Source organism: Equus caballus, chromosome 23, assembly GCF_041296265.1.
Source record: "Equus caballus isolate H_3958 breed thoroughbred chromosome 23, TB-T2T, whole genome shotgun sequence".
Classification (NCBI taxonomy): Eukaryota; Metazoa; Chordata; class Mammalia; order Perissodactyla; family Equidae; genus Equus; species Equus caballus.
In genome coordinates this window covers 51790022-51814896 of record NC_091706.1, presented here as the reverse complement: position 1 = coordinate 51814896, position 24875 = coordinate 51790022, and the positions used below count along the sequence as shown (strand labels likewise).

The 24875-nt window shown below is 36.5% G+C and overlaps 1 protein-coding gene across 6 annotated transcripts in view; it reads right to left on the bottom strand.

Moving 5' to 3' along the window:
* Positions 1–1545: 1545 nt before the first annotated feature.
* Positions 1546–24875, bottom strand: part of DENND4C (DENN domain containing 4C) — a 113580-nt gene continuing 90250 nt past the window's right edge. For 4 of the 6 annotated variants that reach the window (XM_023627416.2, XM_023627415.2, XM_070248269.1 and 1 more), the window contains 11 exons: positions 22957–24119; positions 18930–19107; positions 18133–18242; positions 16889–17064; positions 13670–13852; positions 12676–12871; positions 10572–10817; positions 9341–9458; positions 5280–5430; positions 3477–3541; positions 1546–3253 (listed from right to left, as the gene is read on the bottom strand). In XM_023627416.2, the coding sequence (XP_023483184.2) occupies positions 3117–3253; positions 3477–3541; positions 5280–5430; positions 9341–9458; positions 10572–10817; positions 12676–12871; positions 13670–13852; positions 16889–17064; positions 18133–18242; positions 18930–19107; positions 22957–24119 (2723 nt within the window). In that variant the 3' untranslated portion in view covers positions 1546–3116. The remainder of the gene's footprint in view (positions 3254–3476; positions 3542–5279; positions 5431–9340; positions 9459–10571; positions 10818–12675; positions 12872–13669; positions 13853–16888; positions 17065–18132; positions 18243–18929; positions 19108–22956; positions 24120–24875) is intronic. The other 2 variants (XR_011431207.1, XR_011431208.1) reach the window with 1 other exon arrangement.

Sequence of the window (24875 nt, the reverse complement as noted above, 5' to 3'; positions counted from 1 at the left end):
ATAGTGCATTAACAACAGAAAGCTTTTTGACTGAATTGTTAGTCATGCTTTTATTCTGTTGCACACTCTGAAAAGTTGAGGAACACTTGCATCATGAAGAATGCACAGAGAAAAGAGACTTTTAATGTACCATGTCATGTTTCTGTAGTAATTGCAGTTAGAACTAAGCTTCATAGACTAAAAGGGTCTTAAAAAGAAGGCACATTAGGCTTTAAGGGTGAGGAAAAAGAGCTCCTCATTTGTTGATAAATAACATTTTAACCACAGGTCAGTAGAATTTTTCAAACCGCTTTAACAGGTAGAGACTGAAGCAGTGCTTCACGATTGAAATGTGCATATGAATCACCTGGGGATCTGGCTAAAACACAGACTGATTCAGTAGTTTGGGGCCCCAGATTATATCACGAAGTTCCCAGTTGAAGCCAATGCCAGTCCCTCAACTGGACTGAGCAGCAAGATTCTTAAGACAACAGTAAGATCCCTATTGCTCTTAATAAATAGTATGAAAAAGTTACATAACATGGAAAGAAGTCTTAACTGGGAATTGACGGTAAATTGAACTTAAAAGGGAAAATGTAGCTTTTTAAAAAGATACCCAAAACTAAAGGACTGACATGCTACCGTTATAGCAGGTAACTTAAAGGACAAAAGGCAAGTCTGGTGTATACTCGAGAATTCTGTATTAACCAGAACCTGCTTGGTTCTAAGGCACAAAATCTGAGAATGACCCAGTTTTCTGATTTTAAGGAGTGGAGTCACTAAACAGATAACGGCTGGCCTAGACTGACAGCTCATGAATCTGGCAGATTTAAGATCGAGAACTTTTTAAAGGGGATGTTGGAGAATATTTCATTACAAAAATGTTCAATCCTCTATTTACTAGTGTGTACCAAAAATAAAAGGGCAACAATAGAATATCCCACGTTATAGGAGACTTAATTTATGCTCATTAGTTAACCATGCAGGTGGGTACAATCAACCTACAAAATGCACTGAAGTTTAATCAATCAGACTATCAGATCCAAAGCCGGCATTAAAGTAACAAAAAACTTTGAACTAATTTGAAAGATTGCTTTCAGAAATTATCAGGATTTAAGTTTCATACAGTGCTACAAGTCATTCTAGACATTTCTATATCTTTAATGCTTCCATATGTAGTTTTTTGTTTGGGGGGTGGTTTAGGTACTCTTTCTGTGGTAGGTGCTAGAAAAGGCCTTTAAGCAATTTTAACACAAATCAGCCCCAATTTCTAAATGACAGCAGGAGGCTAAGTTTTCCAATATATAACAGCTAAGTTATTTCAAATGTTACAAAAAGTTGTTAGAAAACATTTGATACAATATAGCCAAGTATTCTTAAATGTGTAAGGATGTCTTCATTAGACAGTTTGTTTTTCCAGGGGGAAGTGCTTTGGTAAGTAATTTAGTTCAAGTTAATGAAGACTACAGAGAAAAAATGGAAAAACAATGTTGGAATTCTAAAGATCACAAAGGTTCAAATTAATTGTACACATTGCAGGAGACTTAAAAATGTAACAGAGACAAGCACAGCAAACTTAATTTTTATTTAACCTCAATTTTTTATATGCAAGGCAATTCCAAACTTTCTGTTGGGACAATAAATGTTAAGTATTAAAACTAGTACCAAGTTTTAAGTTGCAAAAATATATACTCTGAGACAGTGCAAAAGATCCATTTTTAAGGTAATGAGAACTGTACATAATTTCTGACAAGTTTTTTCACTTAGTACTTTCACAATAAATTGCAGCTAGAATTCTGCATAGGTAGATTAACCCTGAAATGTTGAAAGACTAGTACAGCAACAATTTTTAATTTTTAAAGGATTATACCAGGTGGAAGGAAGATTTGTGCTGTTAACTATACCATCTGGAAATATTTTTTTTGTATCAACTGATTTAGTCATCTTCCTAATTACTGTAAAAGCACACACACAAGCATTGGCTTTTTAAACCATGCAGAGTTAAGGCAAACTTACTTTTCTTAAGGGATGTTTTTAACAAAAGGCATGATAAATGTTACAGTGAGGCATGTGAGGTCATGATTTTCTTAAGCTTGGCAACAAGCTCAATAAGCTTTAAAATTTTAAGACTTAATTGATTCATCCTAAAAAACAGTATTTACAAATGCACAAATAATAAGCATACAAGTCTAAATATTACACAAGAATAACATTTCTGTGTGCAGTGCAAGTTATCCCACAGGTTTTTAAAAGTGACCAACAGCAACAATTTATGTCCCTAAACAATTTCAGGTCCAAAGACAATATACATGAGCATTTTAAGCATGTTCCAATTTTGTAAATTATGAAGCTGAGTTCATTTCATTTAAACTGATTGGCTCAATTATTCCAATTTTAAAGCTGTTGTAAATTAACATGGTATTGGGAAGAGGATGAAAGGAAGTAACTGGCTATTCAAGATAAAATCCATTAAGGAAGATAATACATGACATGAAGGGTGAAGATATATGTTCAATTTAAAGTCAGAGGCAAGGCAGTTGTCAACAGACTTTCAGGTAATTTTGAGATTAATGACTACAGATGAGTTTATTAGTAGTCATTTATTTAATAGTTGGAGACCCCTTTCAGAAAACTATTGCAACACGCAAAGAATTTTAATAAATATAATATGGCTGTTTATATACATACCTACACAGCCAGACACATATATACACACATAAACAAATAGTTGCTCTTATAATTTGAGATATTTCATTTGTTTTGGAGTCAGGCAAGTTTACATTAATTTGCCATTCCCCAAACCCAATAGCTTCAAATATAAACAAAATGCCAAGGATGAATGTGGTTTCTCATTATCGAATAACTACTAATATAGAGAAATCCAAAAGCAGTTTTCAGCAGAAGCAAATAAACAGTTCCGAAGTTGCAAATTTTCAACATCAATAAACCCTGGGGCATTTTAATGGTATTTTTATGTTGTGAGATGATTCAGTATGAATTACATTTCATTATATATTGTCCCAAGAGTTACTTCATTTCAGTTTTCACCAATTCTTAGCATTTGGAACAAACCGTGACTGCTTCCAGGTCGAATCTATCGCCCCAGCTTTGTGTCAAAAATCTCATGAATCTCTTATTCAAATGAGAGGTGCTCCAAAACACTTCCTGCACCATTCCATGCTGACACTTGGTGGAGCATCAATTTTCGGCAGCTTTTCAAGGATCTCTGATGGTAGGCTACTGTATGCAAGTCTATATTCATTGTCAAAAGCCTCTGAAAGACATGTTCAAAAATACAGTCGGTATTTGTTAATCAAGAAAGCAAAAGGCATGCATTTAAAAATAGTGGTCAAATCATATTTATATATTTACACTGCAAATTTAAATGTAAAAGTCTTTTTAAAGGCAAGTGGAGTATTTACCCATATCGGTTACAATTTTTTAAATTACTTTAGAAAATAAAACCAAGGACTTTTAGTAATCCTTAATCAACTTACCAATATCAATATTCTCTCTTCCAAGAGACACTAATGATAAGAACAGGATTTCTCTGTATAAACTCCTGTAAAACAAATATTTTTAAAGTTAAGGAGAAAAGAACATAAAAATACACACAAAGGTTTTCCAAAATGATGAAAAAAGTTTAAGTTCTGTAGTGTAGTTACAGTAATGTACCCATGTCAATGTCCTGGTTTTGATGTTCTACTACAGTTATATGAGATGTCACCTTTAGGGGAAGCTGGATGAAAGGTACAGTGAACCTTTTGTACTATTTTTGCAATTTCCTGCAAATTTCTATTTCAAATTAAAAAGTTGAAAGTTAATGGGCATAAAGCTTCACACTGTCTTATAATGAAAGATGGCTTATTTTGACTTCATTACAATTTTTTAACAATATAAGTAACTGATAACTGTTTTAACTCTAATTTCTAATTAAAATTTACAAAAGCAGAGTTTTCTCTCTTTTGCCTCATGACAAAGTAAGATTAATTTCTAAGTAAGTTAGGAGTCTAAAACCCCTGGACACAAACAATGTGAAAGATGGTTTGGTCTCTTTACTATTTAACCCAACAGCAAGACATAAATCACCTTTATTTGGTTTGTGAACATAAACATGTCACAAATAAAACCTTTAAAATGGCTCAGTTTTTAAAATGAGGGGAAAACTTAGGAAAGGAAATGATTTCTAAGTATTTACATAGAAGAAAAATGAGAGTAACACTGATTCTGATGATGCTCCATGTAGCTTTCTTTAGAAGCTGCAGAAGCCATAAAACATCATTTCTGATATTCCCCCCCACCCTTAAACTACCGATGCTTGAAACCAGCTGCTCTTTGCGAAGGTCATCTCCACCTCAGCTGTTGAGATTCCAAGAGGATCCATTCATTTTCATGATCAATTCTTGCCCTATCACTTCTGAGATTATCTTCAAAGACGCCCTGACCAAAGAAACTTGAAGAGGACCTGGAAACACTGTTCATGTCCAACAGAATTTATGATGTTCCCCATTCTGAAGGTCCCACTGCAGAATTCACTTATGCCGAGACTGGGGTGAGCACCGATCTAACCACGTGAGCACACAGTGCTAAGATGATCGGGATAGCTCCATATTCTTTGTAATTCACTGCTTTCATCACTTTCCTAAATCGTTTCGACTCCTAAACCCATATTTTTTTTTACATCCCACAAGAAAAGATATGATGTGTGGGTATGACAGGGCCTGAACAAGTAGAACATATATATTACATCAATGTTAACAAATTCACAGAAGGTTTCCAGTGAATAGCAGGAAACGCTCCAAAGTCTCAGTACACTTTAGACATGAATGAATTCTCTCTCAAAATTTAATCTATTCCCCCAGACAGACACTTTTGTTATGTTTGTGCTCAAGTATGAATGTATACATTTGAGTAGCACTTTTTAAAACAATCAGATGTGCTACAATGAGTATATGTTTCCTTTACAACCAGAGATATTTTTTTCTTTTTAGTAAGGAAGAGAGGCCCCGAGCTAACATCTGTTGCCAGTCTTCCTCTTTTTACTTGAGAAAGATTGGCCCTGAGCTAATATCTGCGGCAGTCTTCCTCTATTTTGTATGTAGGATGCTGCCACAGCGTGGCTTGATGAGCAGTATGAAGGGCTGCATGCAGGATCTGAACCCCAGGCTGCTGAAGCAGAGCACACAAACTTACCCACTACACCACCGGGCCAGCCCACAACCACAGATATTTTAAAAAATAATTTTAAAAAAACATGAAATTATTTTGAGTGACATCAAACAAAAATATTGGATTATTACCTTTGTCTTTTCACGTCTGGCTTCATTTGCTGTGAAAGCAGGTTGATGGGTTTAAGAACATCATTACGTTGAATACTCTGCCTGATGGTTTCTACTAAAGTGCTTGTTGCTTGTTGTTCCTCTGACAGGAGAGACAATTTCTTTTCAGAATCTAATAATAAGAAAACAGTAATTAAGAATACATTTATCCACTCTAATTATTAAAGAAGTTTTTTCCCTAGCGTTGTAGCATTTTCTAGTTTTTTATTCAACATCACCTCCCTCCTAGTAGAATTATCTGGCAATGCGACCAGCTAAAAAAATGTTTCCTGCTTTCTTCAGATAGGAGAGGCCTGTCTCTTTCCCTTTCCCTGGATTTAGGGCTTCCTGCTTGAGGCTGTGTTGTGATCGCTTATACTCTAGCAGCCATCTCGTGACCATGAAGCAACCTTTACCGACGGGAAAGCAGACACAACAGAAGGAGCCTGGGTCCCTGATGACACAGGAGTTGCCTAAAGTCCTGCAATGTCTACTTTATTACTTCTTGATGTAAGAAAATAATCTTTGCCTGTTTAAGCTTGTTATTTTCTATTAACTATAGCAGAGTATAATCCTAATTGATACAAGGGTAATTTTATTATTATTAAGAACAAACATTTATACAGGTTTCATACATTATAAAAGTGCTTTAATGGTAAACTGGAATTGAATCATACTAACATTAAAAATAAAATCAACAATGTGTGCTTAGCCAAGAAAAAGGGAAAACTTTAATACGGTAGGCAATTCCAGCAGCCACACAATTTTATTTACACCCGCATTAGTTGAGATGGCAATATGTATTCAACAGTTCCCTAAAGAGGCTCATTTTGAGTGCCTGTCATAAAGGAAGCTGTTATATTTTCATACAACACAGCCCCTTAACAAAGGCAGCTAGAAATACTTCATTTGTGTTCAACCAAAGAAATAGCAAAGTCCTCCGTTACAGTACAAGAGGACATGCTGGCTGCTATGGGTTTTGATCCTAGCTCTTCTACCTGCTAAATGATGACCTTTGAGTAGATCTGATTTTCATGCTATGCTGTGGGTCCTTCTAGTTTTGACATGTGGGATGCCGCCTCACCGTGCCTTGAGGAGCAGTGCCATGTCCATGCCCAGGATTCAAACTGGCAAAACCCTGAGCCACCAAAGCAGAGCATGCGAACTTAACCACTTGGCCACAGAGCCGGCCCCGTTGTGGAAGATTTTTAAGTCCATATTCATAAGTGATACTGATTTTTACTTTCCTTTTCTTATGTTATCTTTGGTTTTTATATCAGGGTAATACTGGTTTTCTCACCAAAATCTCCACTATTTCTAAGAGTGCCCTCAGGCTTGAACTTCTCCACACTCTATTCCAAATAAAGTCATTTCCTTTGGGGAACGTTTCAGAGCTCTCTGTCCTTATAGCCTGCCTCTCCCCCCGGTGAAATCGCTGAGCCACTGCCCTGGAGCTGGGGCTGGGAACACTGTTCCTTCTCTTGGAATGACACCCCTGCTTTGTGAATGGGGTGCTGGGTAGGGGCAGTAGCCTGTGGTCTTTTCAGCTTGCCTCTCCTGGCATAAAACCTCTGCCCTACTAGCAAGATGCAGTGAAAACAATTTGGGCCCCAGTATTCTTGGCTTGCTGAAACAGGTAGAGCCTCTGCCCAATGAATGGGGGCTGAGAGGAGGAAGTGAGCCTCCACCTGCCCTGGAATTTAGCCTCTGTAATGCACAGCTGGGAGGATGAGCACTGCTGCTCAGCCTGTCTTTCACTGGACATGCTGTGGCTCTTAGATTGGGAGCTGAGGGGAGAGAGAAAGTTGTAGTTCAAATGCCACAAAACCTGTGTTTTTTACTGAAATTTAGTATATTTTCTTGAATAAATGTTTGTGCATTTGCTCTATAGCCTTAGACACTACTTTTTTTTTTCTTTAACAATTTTCACCAATTATGGTTGTGTTGCTGGGAAGAGGGTCTGCACAACTCCTCATACTGCCATTCCAGAAGTCATCAGTCACTTAACTCTTAATATGTTACTTATATGCCAATTCTTCATTTAAAGCAGCCAATCAAGTAAAGAAACAAGGCCATTCTTGAGAGCTCTAAATTTTATTCCCACCACAAATTATAGAACATTTTGAAACACTTGTCTATTTTAAGAGAAGAGTGAAAACAACTAAAGAAACGGCAGCTCTAAGTCTATTCTTTTCTAGCATAAATTTCAAGGTTACTCTGCTCTAACCTAAAAAACATTCAAAATATCAGAACTGGAACAACAAAAGACAAAAAGTAACTTAAATTCAACCATAATTTTGCAAGTGGCATATAAGAGAAAACATATGATTTTTTTCTTCCAGTTTTAAGTAAAACAAATCGCAAATTAGTGATAGATTGTTGAAAAAGTACAAAACAGTAAAAAATAAAGAGTGAACTCTTCCCTTTCTCTTTTGAGTAGCCACTGTTAATACCTTGGGATATATGGTTTTAGACCTTTTTCCATGCATATATTAAAAACACATACATATATATTTTTAGTTTTCTTTTTATACAAAATGAGAAAAGATTATATACTGTTCTACAACCTGTCTTTTTTTTCTCACTCAATATATAATGGACATCGATCCTTTTAGGCACCGAAATACAAATGACTCTCGTTCTTTTTCCTGGCTGCCAATATTTCACAGTGTGGATTTATCGCAACTCTCCTGTTAGGTATTTACTTAAAGTTTTTCATTATTACAAATAATCCTGCAGTAAGTGTCATTGTACAGACAGCTTTGTACACTGTATTTCTGTAGCACAGAGTCATCTTATTGTAATTGCTCAGTTGAAGGATATCCACATATTAAATCTGGATAATGTTTGCCATATTGTTCTCCAGAAATGTGTCATTTTACCTTCTAACACTATATCAAAGTGTTCCTTCCCTCTATATCCTCAACAATATTAGATATTATTAATCATTAAAATTTTTTGCCATCCTGATGTATCTAAGTTTATATTCTCCTTTTTTTAAAAAAGAAAGTCATATTTCACTAAATAATGAGATTGAGCATATTTTTCATATGTTTGTGCTCTGGACTGAATTATGTCCCCCCCCCAATTCATATGGTGAAGCTCTAACTCCCAACATGACTGTGTTTGGAGATAGTCTTTAAAGGGGTAATTATGGTTAAATGAGGTCATAAGGGTGGGGCCTTAATCCAGTTTGACTGGTGTCCTTATAAGAAGAGAAAAGGACACCAGGGAGATGCAGGTGTTCACAGGGAAAAGGCCAACTGCGAGCCAAGGAGAAAGGCCTCAGGAGAAACCAAACCTGCTGACACTTTGATCTTTGACTTCCCATCTCCAGAATTGTGAGAAATAAATTTCTGTTGTCTAAGCCACCCACTCTCTGGGAGACTCTGTTATGGGAGACCTAGCAAACGAATACAATCTGTAGAAGCCACTTAATGTTTCTTCCATGAACTGCTTATTGATATCATTTGCTCACTTACCTACTCGCTTGTTTGTGGTTTCTTACTGACTCATATGGCTTCTGAAAACTTGATGATAACCCTTTAAACTCCCTGTAAAAATATATTCTAAATATAAAAGGCTAAAACCGAAGTCAAAATCTTTGAGACTAGTATCCACATAAATTGAAATTATGATCCTATACCAACACATCCAAATTAGTGTTCCACTACATAGAATTTACTCTCCAAATACCTAGCCAAAATGCTACTGGACAGAAAAATCACAAAAAACCACTCTTCAGCTCAGGTGGAGACCCGACACAGTTAAATGAGTCAGTACAACAGAAATCACTTTGAACTAAAATGGAAAAAACTTGAAGAGATACTAAAAATGAATGAAAAATTTAAAAGCAAAGCAAAATAATCTGTTTCTCTCATGTCCTTAATTCTACTTTCCCCCAAGTAGTCTATTCTTTATTGCTAAATAGTCTTCTGCTGTATGGATGGACTGCACCACATTTGCTTATTCATTCACTGTGGATGGATATTTGGGTTGTTTCCAGTTTGAGTCTTTTATGTCTTTAATTCTATTTTACTTACTAAGATTCCTCCATGAGACATACAGAGGTTCTCCTGGTTCCTGATGAAGGTTGATATTGTCCCATAATAGCTGAATATAAACAAGTTTGCTATCCTGGGACAGAGATGATAGAGGAAGCTAAAAGAGATCAATAGAAAGTATTAGCACCCCAAGCATAATAACTACCAGTGGACCTAGCAAAGCTTGATTACATAAAACAGAGTCTTTCAAAACTCTGGACCTAAAATTCTGAGCAAAAATTTTATTTTTTATTTATATCTGATGATAAATGTTCGTATTATTTTCTGAGGTACACGTTTCTCATTCTGACTTTCAAGGATTGGGATGACAACTTGGTAACCGGCATAGTGGCCACATGAAAGATTAACTGCCATTATAAGAAATTTTAAGGTAAGAGAAAGTGTAATAGTTTCTACTATCTTGTAATGACTACTACTTAAAATAAATGAGTCAAAATAGAGTTTGTAATACTTTTAAGAAAAGATTGTGTTCTGCCCCTGGTGTATGTTCGGGGTGTGGGGTGTCTCTCAATGTTAAATATCGTAAAATGAAGGCGCTCTAGGAGCTCACTGTCTCCAATGCAGTCAGGGATCCCAGCAAAAGTAAAGTAGGGACATTAGAGTCAGACAGCCAGACTGTGATCTTGGGTCCCCGTCACTTAGTAGGTATGTGACCTTGCAGAAATTACTTAACTTCTCTAACTTTTAATTCTATCATCTGAAAACTATGAATAATATGAGTCCTTTAAAATAAGGGTGTTGTGAGAATTTCAGCTGGCAATATGATATTTCAGAATAAAAGCTACCTTTTCTAGCCACCCCTGCAACTAGAAATGACCATATAACTAAGTTCAGGCCAAACAGATACATATGGAACTATTATGTGCAACTCCAGGATCTGTCCCTAAAGAAACAAGACATACTCTTCTCCATTCGATTTTCTCTTTACTGCTGGCTGGAACATGGATGTGTTAGCTTGGAAGTCAAGTCAGCTATCCTGGACCAGGTATAGAACTTGGAAATGGAGGTCATGCACATCTGAGCAAAAAGATAGAAGGATCTCAGGTCCCTAACACTGTACCATCCCAGGACCACCTATCCAAACTTTTAAGTGAGAAAGAAATTACCTATGTCTCATTAAGTCTCTATTGTCGTATACTTTCTGTTAATTGAAGTTAAGCCTCATCCTAACCAAGACCAATGTAGCATAAATTAAAAGTTGGTACCCTACCTGTACACCTCCATTACAGTGTTCAGATGTGAGGATAAGTCCTGGCAAGTTACTAGGAAGATCCAAACGTCTGAAATACCAAACGAGGTTCCAGAAAATGATTGGATGTTGATTGATGAAAGAGGATGTGTGAATCACCTGATCGCCTTCATTCTCTAGCAAAGATTCAAGTTCTTTACGAAGTACTAGAGGACTCAAGTAGGGCACAGAAACAGGAGGAGGATTGGGTCTTTTCCCTAAAGGATCCTTAAAAAAAGTAAAAATACAAAAAGAAGTGAATATTATCTAATTCTGTATGTTTAAGAGTATTACTCAATGACATCATGCTTCTCTATCCTTTCAAAATCAGTTATTTCAGGCCCATTGCTACATGCAGTAGAATACCCACTGAAAACCTAAAAAAGAAAAAAATACTTAATCATAAATACCCTTAAATTAAATGATTACAAGAGAAAATTAATAATCCATACAACAGACTCTCTTTCAAACACGACGGTTTCTCTATCATGTTGATAAAAGCAACAGCCTATGTGTGATTGATTTTTCCTTTTCATTTTTTTATCTCAAAATATTTGCATTTCAGATGTTTTACAATGATGATACATGTGTGACTTTATCTTCCTCTTACAATGCTAAACAGATGGGGCAATATTTTGTGTTAATATTCTTTGATGACTCGTTTTAAAATTATATCTAACTAGTTTTTACATTATAACAAAAACTAAAGTAGTTAAAGAGCAGTTATAAAACCAATTCAAATGAAATAATGAATGACTTTAATAAGTTATACGTATTATAATCAGAATAAAATGTTTATGACCAACTAAACTCAAATTGAAGTCTCCAAATACCATTTCCCTCTAAAAGGAACCAGAGTTTCTTAGAGAAATGGCGGGTTCTAGGTCTGGACAAGGAAATGAGTGGGAAACATCTTGTCATATAAGGAAGCAAGAAGTTTTAAAAAAAATTACAAGAAGGCAACTAGAGTTGTATCAGAAGGACTAAGGTGCCAACTTCTACCTGACCAAAGATGGGATAATATAAGCATCAATAAGGATAACAGCAGCAATGGATGTAAACATAAATGTTTATATTGATGAGGTCATAATGATACTCTATTCCCCTAAATTAATTGATTACCTTGGAGAATGCTAGGAACTCAACCTGCGATTTTTAAAATTGGTAAATAAAAGGAAAAAGAATCTAACATTTATCCTGCCTTTCCAATATCAATCGCATCTTTAGAAAACCAAACAGAAGACATGGGGCAGTTCTTTTTTATAGAAGTATTCCATATAATAAAGAAGATGACAGAATTAGACTACCATCATTTTATAGCTCCAAATGAATAACCTGATCTAGGCATTGAGGCATTAATAGCTACTAACGTCACAAAGACAGTTTATGTCTCCTATTGGAGTAACATATACCACCACTGATGAAGTCATCTTACAAAAATAAGCAAAAGAACAACAAAACAAAATAAAAAACCTGAATCTGATAAAGTTTCTAGATACAATTACCAATTCATAAGGTTGTAATGAACAAATAAATTTCAAAGGAAAAGAAGAGAGCCTACAGATTAAAAAATACTAAAAACAGATCAACCAATTGCAATGCATAGATCTTATTTGATCCTTATTGTTCAAACTACAAGACGCACGTACTTGACATTTTTGAGACATTTAGAAATTGGAACAAAGACTGAATAATTTGATATTATTTATTTATGTTTTGGTCTGATAATGACACTGTATTTTTAAAAGAGTCCTTCTCTTTCAGAGATACATACTGAAATATTTACAAATGGGATATATGATGTATGAAATTTGCTTCAAAATAATCTAGGAAAGAAGTCAATGAAGAAATACAGGAAAGAAGAATGTCCATAAGGTGAAAATTACTGAAGCTAGATGATGGGTCAAAGGGACACAGACTCTTCCTTTATTTTTGTACACATTTAAAATTTTTAAAAGTTCTTTGTTTAAAAAAATTCTTCTCTATCACTTTTCATGTGATTAAAATAAATCCACTATAGAAGAAATTATGTGCTGTTCTAATAAATACTTACACGAATACACAGTATAATTATAATGTTACATACCACAACTTCCTGCAGACTGTTTGGAAGACTAACTGTTGAAATGCCATGAAATGGTCGCTGGGAAAAGTCAATATTTTGCAAGGGACCTCCAACACTGTGACTTCGAGTCAAAGATACATTTCGCTTTGATAAACTATTAGGCACAGGTGAAATTTTCATAGTTTGGACATCTTCACTGGCTTTCCTTATTTCATCACTTTAAAAAATGAAGAAGAAATGCTTTGTTTGTGCTGCGAAACAATCTAAATCTGTAGAGCTAGAGTATTTTCTACAATGAATTTTGAATCTACTGAATATATCTGAGAAGACTCAGTAACGCCTTATAAGAATTAAATTTTCTTTAGGCATTTTTGTAAAACTGATCAGAAGAGCAGGAAGGAGTGGATGACTCTGGTGAAGGGTGGGAAGAGGACATATGGTAGATAACACGTATTGTTTTAGAAAATATTAAGTGCCCATTCAGTTGCTTTATTCAAACATTATTTCATCTTCATTAAACAAAATCACCTAGAAGTAAACTGCATGCAAATAAGTAATGTAGATTCATTGACAAGTATTTCATCTCTATCTAATGATCCACCTAAAGATAGAGAGCAGATCAGATTTAGTTTTTTATTTTTAGTGTTTAGCATAACGCTTAGCATTCAATAGGCTCTCAAATGTTTGAGTCTATCAATATTTAAGAGTAAACAGTGTACTTCACAGTAAAGAGTTAAGTCTCTGGAAACTGGCAATGACTACACTGAAGGGGAAAACACTTTTTACTGTTGAGAAGTTCTTTTTTAAAAGACCACTGTAAACATTAAACATACTTTCAAAAATGTTTACCATCCAATTCATTCATTAGATATTTCAACAATATATGGCAGTAAAAGTTAAGGTTAAAATTTTAAAATGCCAGAACTTATGCCTCCATGAGTCAGGTTATCTTTAAAGATGAATTTTAACAAGGGTACCCAATTTATTATGAAGAGTTCTCTGTAGCCTATGGTACCTTGATTCAACTGCAGAGTTTGTTTCTTCAGTTATGGTCTGGTTATGTTTTGGGAAATCCATAAAGCTGATCAAGTCAGGCTCTACTGAACTGGATACAGGTTTGTGCTCCAAAGGTTCACTTGCCAATGGAATGCTGCCACTTTGTAAACTGTCACCAGAGGTACTTGGTTTCAGGAAAAAGCTAAATATGGAGCAGTCCAAAAACAAAAGTCTTTAAAAATCCTAAAGTGCATTAAATTTCACCACATTTAGAATTACTTTATGGCAAAGCAGGCATTAATGAATTATACAATCCATAGAAATACTGCCTGTTTCAAAGACACACGCACTCCTGCTCTCATTTTCTCTCCCCTCCTGTCCTAAACTTTTCAAATGAAAAGGTCTAGAAGAGATCATTATAGTTCAATATAAGATCCCTTCAGTTTTTGAGAATCATTAAAGGAAGCTATGAAAGAAGATGGAAAGCGAAATATTTCATTAATTTTCAGAGTTAAAAGAAAAAAAAGTAGAGAGCAGCAACAGCAGCATTTTAACATATATTAACCTATAATTGTTTATAATACCCTTACCCCCCCTTATAAATCTCCATTTTGTCTCCAATCATTTCCTGTCCCCTCTAGTCATTCAGTATTTTATTTCATCTTCTCTCTCTCCTTCTTCTAGGTGGGGATGGGGTGAAGGTTTGGCCTTGCAAGGCACATTAAGAGAATTTTCTGAGGTAATAGTAATGTCTGTGTCTTGATAAGGGTTTGGTTTGTACAAATGTACATATTCACTCTTCAAATGGTACATTTAAGATCTGTATATTTTGCTGTATATAACTACCTCAAAAGAAAAAAACTGTGAACAAATACTGAACTTTAGTTCATGATATACATGCTCAAGTCATCAGGGGAGAAGTGTATAAAATGTTTATATCTTATTTTAAATGAATAAAAATATAAAATGGATGGACGGACAGATAGGTGATAAAGCAAGTACAGTAAAATGCTAATTGTAGAATGCAGGGGTGGGTATTTGGGTGTCACTATAAAAAAAATCTTTAAACTTAGCAGTAAGTTTGAAATTTTCCATAATGACATATTGGGGAGGAAAATCAATGCTCCTTTATAATCAATTAGAAAATATAAAATAAGGTACCTACCACAACAGCTTAAGAAACACAATGGCTTAACTCAACAAAAAAGTATATGACCTATGGAGAATAATTTAAACTCTATTAAAGGACATACAAGAAGATCTTTAAAAAATGGAGATATATACCATGTTCATTGATAGGAGAATAATACTGAAAACATCCATTTTTCCCAATCAATCTATAAATCTAATGTAATCCCAATGACAACTCCAGTTGGACTTTTTTTTTTAGGAACTCAAAGTTACTCTAAAATATGAAAAAATAAGTAACTATAACCAAAATAAATAAATTCCACGAGGGGGAACTTACCCTACCAACCAGACAGAACACAAAGAGTAATAGAAAAATATGGTACTGACAAAAAGAGCACATGAATACAGAACCAGAGTGAGGTACAAGTGGGAACTTGATATATGATAAAGGTGATACTACATATCAATGAGGAAAGGATAGAAAACTGGCTCATTATTTGGAGAAAACTAAACCTGGGTCCCTACCATCATACACAAAGGTAGACTCCAGATGGATTAAATATCAGAGGTAAAATAGAAAGTTAACAGAAGAACTGTGAGGAGAAAATTTTTATGTCCTACAGATGGGAAACAACTTTTAAAACGACTCCAAAAGCACAAATCATAAGGAGGAAAATTAATGATGACATCAAAATTAACGATTTCTCTTCAAGGAATTAATATCAAGAATATTCAACACAGAGATCAACAAGAAAAAGAAAGCTTAATATAAAAATGGGCAAGTATGTAAACAAGCATTTCACAGAAAATGCTGGAATAACTAACAATTATATGGAGAGAGACTCAAACTCACTAGTATTCAAAGAAATTAAAACAAAAATGAGATATCACTTTATACTCATTCGAATGCAAAAATTAGAAAAGTGATAATACCACACGCTGGTGAGGATGTACAGAAACGGGAATTGTTGGGAACTACTAGTGGGAGTGTAGCCATCTGGAAAGCAATCTTGTATGATGGAAATCATGTATGAAAAAGACCCAGTGATCTCATTTCTAAGCCTATAATTCTAAGAGAAACTACTTCACAAGTCCAGAAGGAGACAGGTACTCTGCAGTGCTCTGCATCACCACAGGGACACTTAGAGTGACAGAGAACTGGAGCAACGGAAGTAGCCAACACTAGGAATATGGGTAAGTAAGATGAGGTATTAACTTCCTAGAGGAGAAAAGGAATAAACTAGATGTACATACAGCAACTCAGACAGTTTAAAGTGAGAAATAAGAAATAGAGATTTTCAGCATTATTCTAATTATTTCAATTAAAAATACATAATCACGAAAAACAACATATTTTGTAAGGCTATATATCCAAGGATATATCACACAGAGCAGTCAATGTTCTTCTTGGATAAAGGAATGAGTAGGAATCGGTGAGCAGAGGAAGATAATAAAGAGGCCCCTCACACAAACCAATGATGATGGTGTGTCAGCAGTTAAGAGTATGATTTCACTTAGCCCCACACCTGAAGCTAAAAGGAAAAAGAGAGAGGAAACACCTCTATGACTATAGATTTTCAAAAAGCAGCTAATGGTAGACAATAATATGAAGTTTGTTTGCTCCATAAAACAAATAGAATATGAAGTATAATTACTTAGGTCAGTATATAGTTACCAAACTTTCAATTACTTAACGACTGACTATAGATCAGCTAGTTTCCTTTCTATTGCCTATAATTCAGTCATTTCACTGTACAGAGCGTTACCACAGAGGGCAACAAGAGAAGAGTTGAAGCCTCCTCTACTTTTTTTTTTTGTTTTGCTTCTAGAAAACATATTAAGGTCACTGAGGCAGAAAGTTTAAGATAATGACTAACATCAGCGTTTTGAATTATCTATAAAGTTTAGCTCCAAGAACTGACTACCACTGATAATCATATGTTAAATAAAATGGAAAGTGGTCTCCTACATTGTATTTTCGACTCAAATACTGAAAGCAAAGGAAAGAAAGGGACAGCTGGAGCAAACCATGAATACTTCACTCTTCCCCCAGGAGTCATGCCTTTTGGGGGCACTTACCTCTTAACAGTGCATTTATAATACTAACCTTGCAGAGCCTCTCAAGTCCTTAAATTCTATATTGAGAAGAGGCAAGAAGTTGCTTTTACAGAATGGACATGTTGTATTCAAATTGGAGTCATCTGCCGTCCACCCAGCCATAATTTCTTCATCATAAACGAGAGCTCCACAAGCTCTGCACTGGGAACAGCTTGACATCAGAACCTACGAGGACAAAGCACGGGCACTGAGAAACTCCCCGGGAACATTTAAAGCACGGACACTGAGAACCTCCACGGGAACATTTAAAGCACGGGCACTGAGAACCTCCCCGGGAACATTTAAAGCACGGGCACTGAGAACCTCCCCCGGGAACATTTAAAGCACGGACACTGAGAACCTCCACGGGAACATTTAAAGCACGGGCACTGAGAACCTCCCCGGGAACATTTAAAGCACGGGCACTGAGAACCTCCCCGGGAACATTTAAAGCACGGGCACTGAGAACCTCCCCGGGAACATTTAAAGCACGGGCACTGAGAACCTCCACGGGAACATTTAAAGCACGGGCACTGAGAACCTCCCCGGGAACATTTAAAGCACGGGCACTGAGAACCTCCCCGGGGACACTCATCTCCACTCTCGACACAAACAGAGAAGTTTATTTTGTTGATCAAATTTGGAATTAACAGTTCAAATTACTTTATAGGTAAAACTATCAGTTTATTGCCTTGCTTATATAAGATATGAAGCAAATTCAACAAAATGCCTTATTTTATTATTCTCTCCACAAGTGTATCACAGAATTCTGTCAAATGCCATTCTGAAATAAAAAGTTTTGTTGTTGTTCGTGCCCTCCAGTCGATTCCAATTCCTGGCCACCCTGTGTACAGCAGAGCACACCCCTGCCCGGTCTTTTTGTGCCACCCTCACCTTCCAACACTCTATCAGACAGTGCTCCGCTGGTATTCATAACGTTTTCACGGCCAATTTTCTCTGGAGTGGCCAGGTCCTTCTTCCTAGTCTGTCTACTCTGGAAGCTCCACTGAAACCTTGTCTACCATGGGTGACCCTGCTGGTCTTTGAAATACCAGTGGCATAGCTTTCAGCGTCATGGCAACAAGCAGGCACCACACTTACGACAACTGACAGATGGGTGGTGTGGTTCCCCGACCGAGAAGTGAACCTCGGCCGCAGTGGTAAAAGGGCAGAATCTTAACCACCAGACCACCAGGGCTGGCTAAAAAACATGTTCACGGCCACTTTATCACTGGCAGGATAAAGAACTTTTACCTCCATTGCACAGTTCTGATAGATGCTAGACAGGCTGGTATTTTGAGAAGAACCATGGTCTGATTTTTCAAAGTCCTGCCCTTTTACGCCTTTAGGAAATGGAAGTTCACCTAGAGAGAAGTAAACATAACAACATATTATGTATGAGAATATTCTTTTTCTTTGGAAATGCATACTAGAGTATTTACAGGGAAGTATCATGAAGTCTGTAATTTATTTTCAAATGGTTCAGTATAAAAATGTATGTATGTATATATAAAGATAAAGTTAACAATGGTTAACTAAATCTAGGTGGAGAATATGTGATTGTTCACTATTTGATTCTTTCAACTTTCCAGGACATTTGAAATTTTTCATAATAGAAAGTTGGAGAAAATGAATAGAATTACAATTTTTAAAAATAACAGAGAGCTAAGAAATTTCAGTGATACAGCCCAGGGACTCTCAAACTGGTATACATCTTATTCACCCAAACAGCTGATCAAAAATACACATTTCTAAGGTCCCATCCCACAGATTCAATCTCAAAAGTTTTAGCCTAGGGCCTGTACATTTGTATATATTTTTAAGTAAATTTCCAGGTGATTTTGATACATACTAAAGTTTGAGAACTAACGATATAATCCACAAGTATACAGAAATAAAAATAAACTCATATAAAATAACAGTGATAGTATGGTGTGGCCATATTAAAAATCTATCAGACCATGTCAACAAATGGGGCTTATTGTGTGTGTGGTGGGGAGAGGGAAAGGTATGGGCATATAAAGGTGAAGAGAGGACGATGCTACCCATACCTGTTGAGTAATGCAGTCTTCCTACGTCTCCACTGCTGCTGCTACTGCCGAGGCTTGTGTTGCTCTGGGTAAGTTCACTGGGGACCAACCCTGAGACACTCATGTTAGGTGATATATTCTCCCCCAAGATATGGTCTTCGAGACCAGCTGGGAAGCTGTAATCTCTATTAGCTTCCTCCTTTAATTGAAAAGAATAAAACCCCACATATATAAATAATACCTTCCCCAATGAGAATATATTCACTCCACCCTTTTCAGAATTAAACTCCTCTACAATCCTTAAATAAATCATCATCGACCACACCCCCCCCCCCCCGCCTTTTTTCTTGGTGAGGAAGATTGGCCCTGAGCTAACATCCATGCCAATCTTCCTCTAGAAAATAGAAAATTTAAAATTTTCTATGTGGGATGCCTCTACAGCATGGCTAATGAGTGGAGTAGGTCTGTACCCAGGATCTGAACCCACAAACCCTTGCCACTGAAGCAGAATGCACAGAACCTTTTTTTTTTTTAAGGAAGATTAGCCCCGAGCTAACATCTGCCGCCAATCCTCCTCTTTTTGCTGAGGAAGACTGGCCCTGAGCTACCATCCATGCCCATCTTCCTCTACTTTATATGTGGGATGCCTACCACAGCATGGCTTGACAACCGGTGGGTACATCTGCACCTGGGATCCGAACCGGCAAACCCCGGGCCGCTGAAGCAGAACATGCAAACTTAACCACTGTGATACCACGCCGGCCCCAGAATGCACAGAACCTTAACCACTTGGCCATGGGGCCAGGTCCTCACCGCCTAATTTTTCAAAACTATGAACCCTTCTCACTATTATTTGGAATTTCCCTTCCATACTCTGAGACATTCAAGCAATGACCTATAATACTTTAAGACTGTGTTGTGCCCCTGGTGTATATTAGAGGTGTGGAGTGTCTCTCAATAGTCAATATCAGAAAATGAAGGAGCTCTAGGAGCTCACCGTCTCCAGCGCAGTCAGGGATCCCAGCACAAGTAAAGTAGGGACATTAGGGTCAGACAGCCAGACTGTGATCTTGGGTCCCCGTCACTTATTAGGCATGTGACCTTGCAGAAATTATGTAACTTCTTTAACTTTTAATTCTATCATCTGAAAAATATGGGTACTATGAGTCCTTTAAAATTAGGTCGTTGTGAGAATTTCAGCTGGCAATATGATAGTTCAGAATAACAACCATTAGGTGTAAAATAGGAATAAAGTTCTGAACACTGTCGTTCTTAACCACTGTTGGTTGTTGATGCTTTAGTTTAGACAGAAAACATTTCAGTAAGCAGTTTCCCTTTTGACTTTTGCTTTAAAGAAGACAGACTTGTGTCTTTCTTGTTATAAAACCATGTCAAATGATAAAAAAATGAAATATAGATATGCGAAATAGGAAATAAAAGCACTTATAATACCAACACCCACAGACTACAATCAAAATCTTGATGTATATCCTTCGAGCCATTTTTAAATATGCATACATATTTTTACAAAATAGGATATTGTTTTTTAACCTATTCTCATGTAATTAATTTTGTCATTAAATCCTTTACATTATTTAAACCTCTACAACCTAATCCAATTTACTGATGTACTATTTAGGTATTCAGTAAATCTATTTCTTAAACATTCAGAATGCTTTAAATTTTGATGAATTCCCTTGAGCTGTTTTTACACATACCCCTAATTATTTCCTTAGATTAAGTTCTGGATAGCAGTTATGAACGTTTCATAGACTTTTTATCCATTCCTTCATTTGAAAATATTTAGGAGGTATATCCTATTTGCTTCTGCTGGGCACTGGCACCAGGGCTTTAGCAAATGAAAAGAATAGAAAGATTACGACCTGTGACCACTTGGAATTTACAGTCATGTATTCCAAGTCCAAATTACTCTGTAGAAAGTCTTTTATTTTTTTAACACTGTTAGATACAACTTCAAAAATAAAATGGCTCATTCTTGGGTTTTTAAAAAAATAATGTCAAGTTAAGACACTTGGAGCTACCTTATTTCATCTTAACTGAACTTGTAAGCTCTTTAAATTCAAAATGCAATTTGTAGGGCCAGCCCGGTGGCACAGCGGTTAAGTTTGCATGTTCCACTTTGGCGGCCCAGGGTCCGCTGGTTTGGATCCCGGGTGCAGACATGGCACCACTCATCAAGCCATGCTGTGGTAGGTGTCCCACATATAAAGTAGAGGAAGATGGGCATGGATGTTAGATCAGGGCCAGTCTGCCTCAGCAAAAAGAGGACGATTGGCAGCAGATGTTAGCTCAGGGCTGATCTTCCTCAAAAAGAAAAAAAATGCAATTTGTCTTATAATACTCAATATTGTACTTTTAATTCAGTTAACGGTTTGCCTATTCACAATAGCCACGATGTGGAAGCAACCCAAGTGCCCATGAACTGATGAATGGATAAAGAAGATGTGGGTGTGTGTGTGTGTGTGTGTGTGTGTGTGTGTGTGTATACACACACAATGGAATACTACTCAGCCATAAAAAAACACAAAATCATCCCATTTGCAGCAACATGGATGGACCTTGAGGGTACTATGTTAAGTGAAATAAGTCAGATAGAGAAAAGATAAACACTGTATGATTTCATTCATATGTGGAGGATCAACACATGGACAAAGAGAACAGATTAGAGGTTACCAGAGGGAAAGAGGGTGGGGAGGTGGGTGAAAGGGGTAAAGGGGCACATATTTATGGTGATGGATAAAAATTAGACTATTGCTTGTGAACAAGATGCAGACTACACAGAAACTGATAAATAATAATGTACACTTGATATTACAGAGTTATAAATCACCATTATGACCTTAATAAAATAATCAAAAAAGTGGTTTGCCTATTCCTGCAAATACTATACAAGTCTTATTTTTCTAATTTCATTTCCTGTGTCTCCACCTCCTATTTAGAACTTTAGCCATCTGAAATCGACTATATCATCCTGAAAATGTATGATGTTTTAAGCCTCCATGCTTTTTCACATTATTCTCTCAGATGCACCTTCTGCCACCATATCACTTTGACTAACCCAAAATTTCAAATTTATCCATCAAAACCCAACTTAGATATCACCTGCTTTGCTCTTTTTGGACAGCTCCCCACCAGAACCTCTTCTAAGATAACTGCTCCCTTCTTTGCTACTATAATGGGTAAGAGCATGGACTCTAGAGCCAATCTCCCAGACTGTAAATTCTAGTTCTGCTGCTTGCTAGTTGTGGGCCCTGGGGAAGCTAACCTCCCAGAATCTCAGATACCTCATCTATAAAATGGGGATAACATCAGTACCAACCCATGGAGTTGCTATGAAAATTATATATATGTACAAAAATATTCCTATATCAAAATTGATATAAAGCTTACGACAGAACCTAGGACATAGAGTTATAATAATAATAGTGAACATTTATACATGTCTGTCTTTTCTACCAGATTACAGTAACTAAGTACTATATAACGCTCTGAACACAATGGTGAAATTGTAATTAATTTTTTTCAACAAAACAAATAAGCAAAATTTCTCCACTTCTATTTTCATAAAAAGACCTAGTGATTAACTCTCTTTACAATGATTTTTTAAAAGAATTAGCAGTTTTTGTTATGCAGTATGAAATCTATGGATCAAGTTATAGAATGACTTCATATATACTAAAGAGATAATGCAGGTAAAAGTTATTTAAAAAGTGAAGTGCTATGCAAATATAACACAGCATTATTATTAAGTTCAAACACTAATCATCAGTGATTTCAAAGAAATCAAATCAAAGTGTTAGTTTAGACTGATTTATGGAATTATGAAGTAGTCCTGATTTTCTACTTCTTCATTATTAATTTCCATACATGTATGTTCAAGTCATTTCAAGAAAGAAATAGGATATGCATAAAATTTTAAAATATAAAAACCAAAGTTACCAGAAATCTCTAAATAATAATTTATATGTAAGAAAATACTACAAACATTCCACTATCAGATTGACTTACACACATAAAACATTCTTACCTCGTCGTCTGAGTAGCTGTAAGCTGACGCCATAGCTACCCACATCTTACTGGCTACTGTTGCTGCTTGTTTCATACCAGATTTTAGGACATCGATCTTGGGCCCTGAGAGTATATTATCCAGCTTTAGCCCTGACAAAGAGTTGACCACAGAACCCAACGAGCCATGTGGTGAAGAACGCACCAGTGCTGATAAAGAAGTTGAACGTTCTTTCTGACCTCGCGAGGGAGTCTGCTGCTTGAAACGCCCAGTAGGTGTTTTAGACCTCGACACTGCAGGGGAGCTCTTTTCACTTTCAGGAGCATCCTGTGCTGGTGGCCCATGATCTAAAGGTAGGCTTGATCTCCTCTCTAAAGGGCGACTAAAGGCAGTCGCAGTGCCAGACTCTCTGTTTCCTTCTCGGTGTAATTCCATACTAGAAGACTTGCTACCCAGGGGACTCTTCAGGTTCATATAGCTTTCAATTTCATCAGCCAGATTACGTGCAATAACTGGAGAAAACAACTTATCTTCAGAATCAGGAGTTTTTTCTCCTATACATTCAGTGGCTAAAAGAGACAAAGGATCTAGCCCAGTTTCAACATCTTCCCTCTCAACAGCTTTAGCAACACCACATAAACTACTCCTCTTATTTATTAGATCTTTGGATCCTGCTTTCAAGTCTCTAGACTGATTACTGTCACTGTCATTTTGTAGACTGTCATATGTATCCTTTGTCATAGTACTTTCAGCTACATTGTCATCAACCACAGGTTCTAGGAGCTCTTGGCTTTCCTCAAGCATCTCTAACACCAAAGATCTGGGCTCGGAATCCCAAGCGTTTTCAGACACACGAGTCCTAGTATCAGCGAGATGACAGCCAACACTCTCAAAGCTATGGGTTCTTGCAATATGAAGTGGCGAAGTCTTAGGACACGTCAACGCTGCCGTGAGAATCTTGGCATCTGCTCCCATCATGATAGCCACTTCACTTGAATTCAAATCCAAACTGCTCTTCTTAAGTAACATTCCTGCGCGACTTTCAGAACTAAAACTACAACTCCTCTCTGGAAAATGCTTTTGTCTTTTTTCTCCTATATCACCATTCTTGAGACTAGTAACTTCACCAAAGACTGCATCTTCAACTGGATCTTCAGGAGAAAACAGCATGTTCGATGTACTACCTAAAACACAAAGTACAATATTAGAATAAATCTCTATTTTCTGATGTAACTTTTTTTTTTAAAGATTTTATTTTTTTCCTTTTTCTCCCCAAAGCCCCCCGGTACATAGTTGTAGATTCTTCATTGTGGGTCCTTCTAGCCGTAGCATGTGGGACGCTGCCTCAGCATGGTTTGATGAGTGGTGCCATGTCTGCGCCCAGGATTCGAACCAATGAAACACTGGGCCGCCTGCAGTGGAGCGCGCGAACTTAACCACTCGGTCACAGGGCCAGCCCCTTCTGATGTAACTTTTATAAAAATGTTTATTTTCTGATTTTTGAAAGTGATACATACTGCCAGTGAAACATTTGGAAAGTTGAGAAGGTATACAGAAAAAAGTGCTAAAAAATCTCCATTCAACTCTGAATCCCACAGATAACACTTTAATGTATAATCTGCCTTTCATCTTCTATGCATACACACATACATTTAAAAAGATCATGCAATATATGCTGTACTGTTCACTAAAATATATCACATTTATCAATAAATATAGCAGTCTTTTACCCTTTGCTACCATGCATTTTTTCCCACTCTAAGATGAAAAGCTATTTCCTATTTGAATCACTATCAGAACGTAACACTACCCATTCATATTTAGGATTCTCATTTGTTTTTTGAAAAGCATAATGACTGGGGGATAAGGTCTTTTCTTTTAATCTTCCAAATAGGTAGCAACTAATAATCATAATCATACCAATTAAATAGAACTAATGA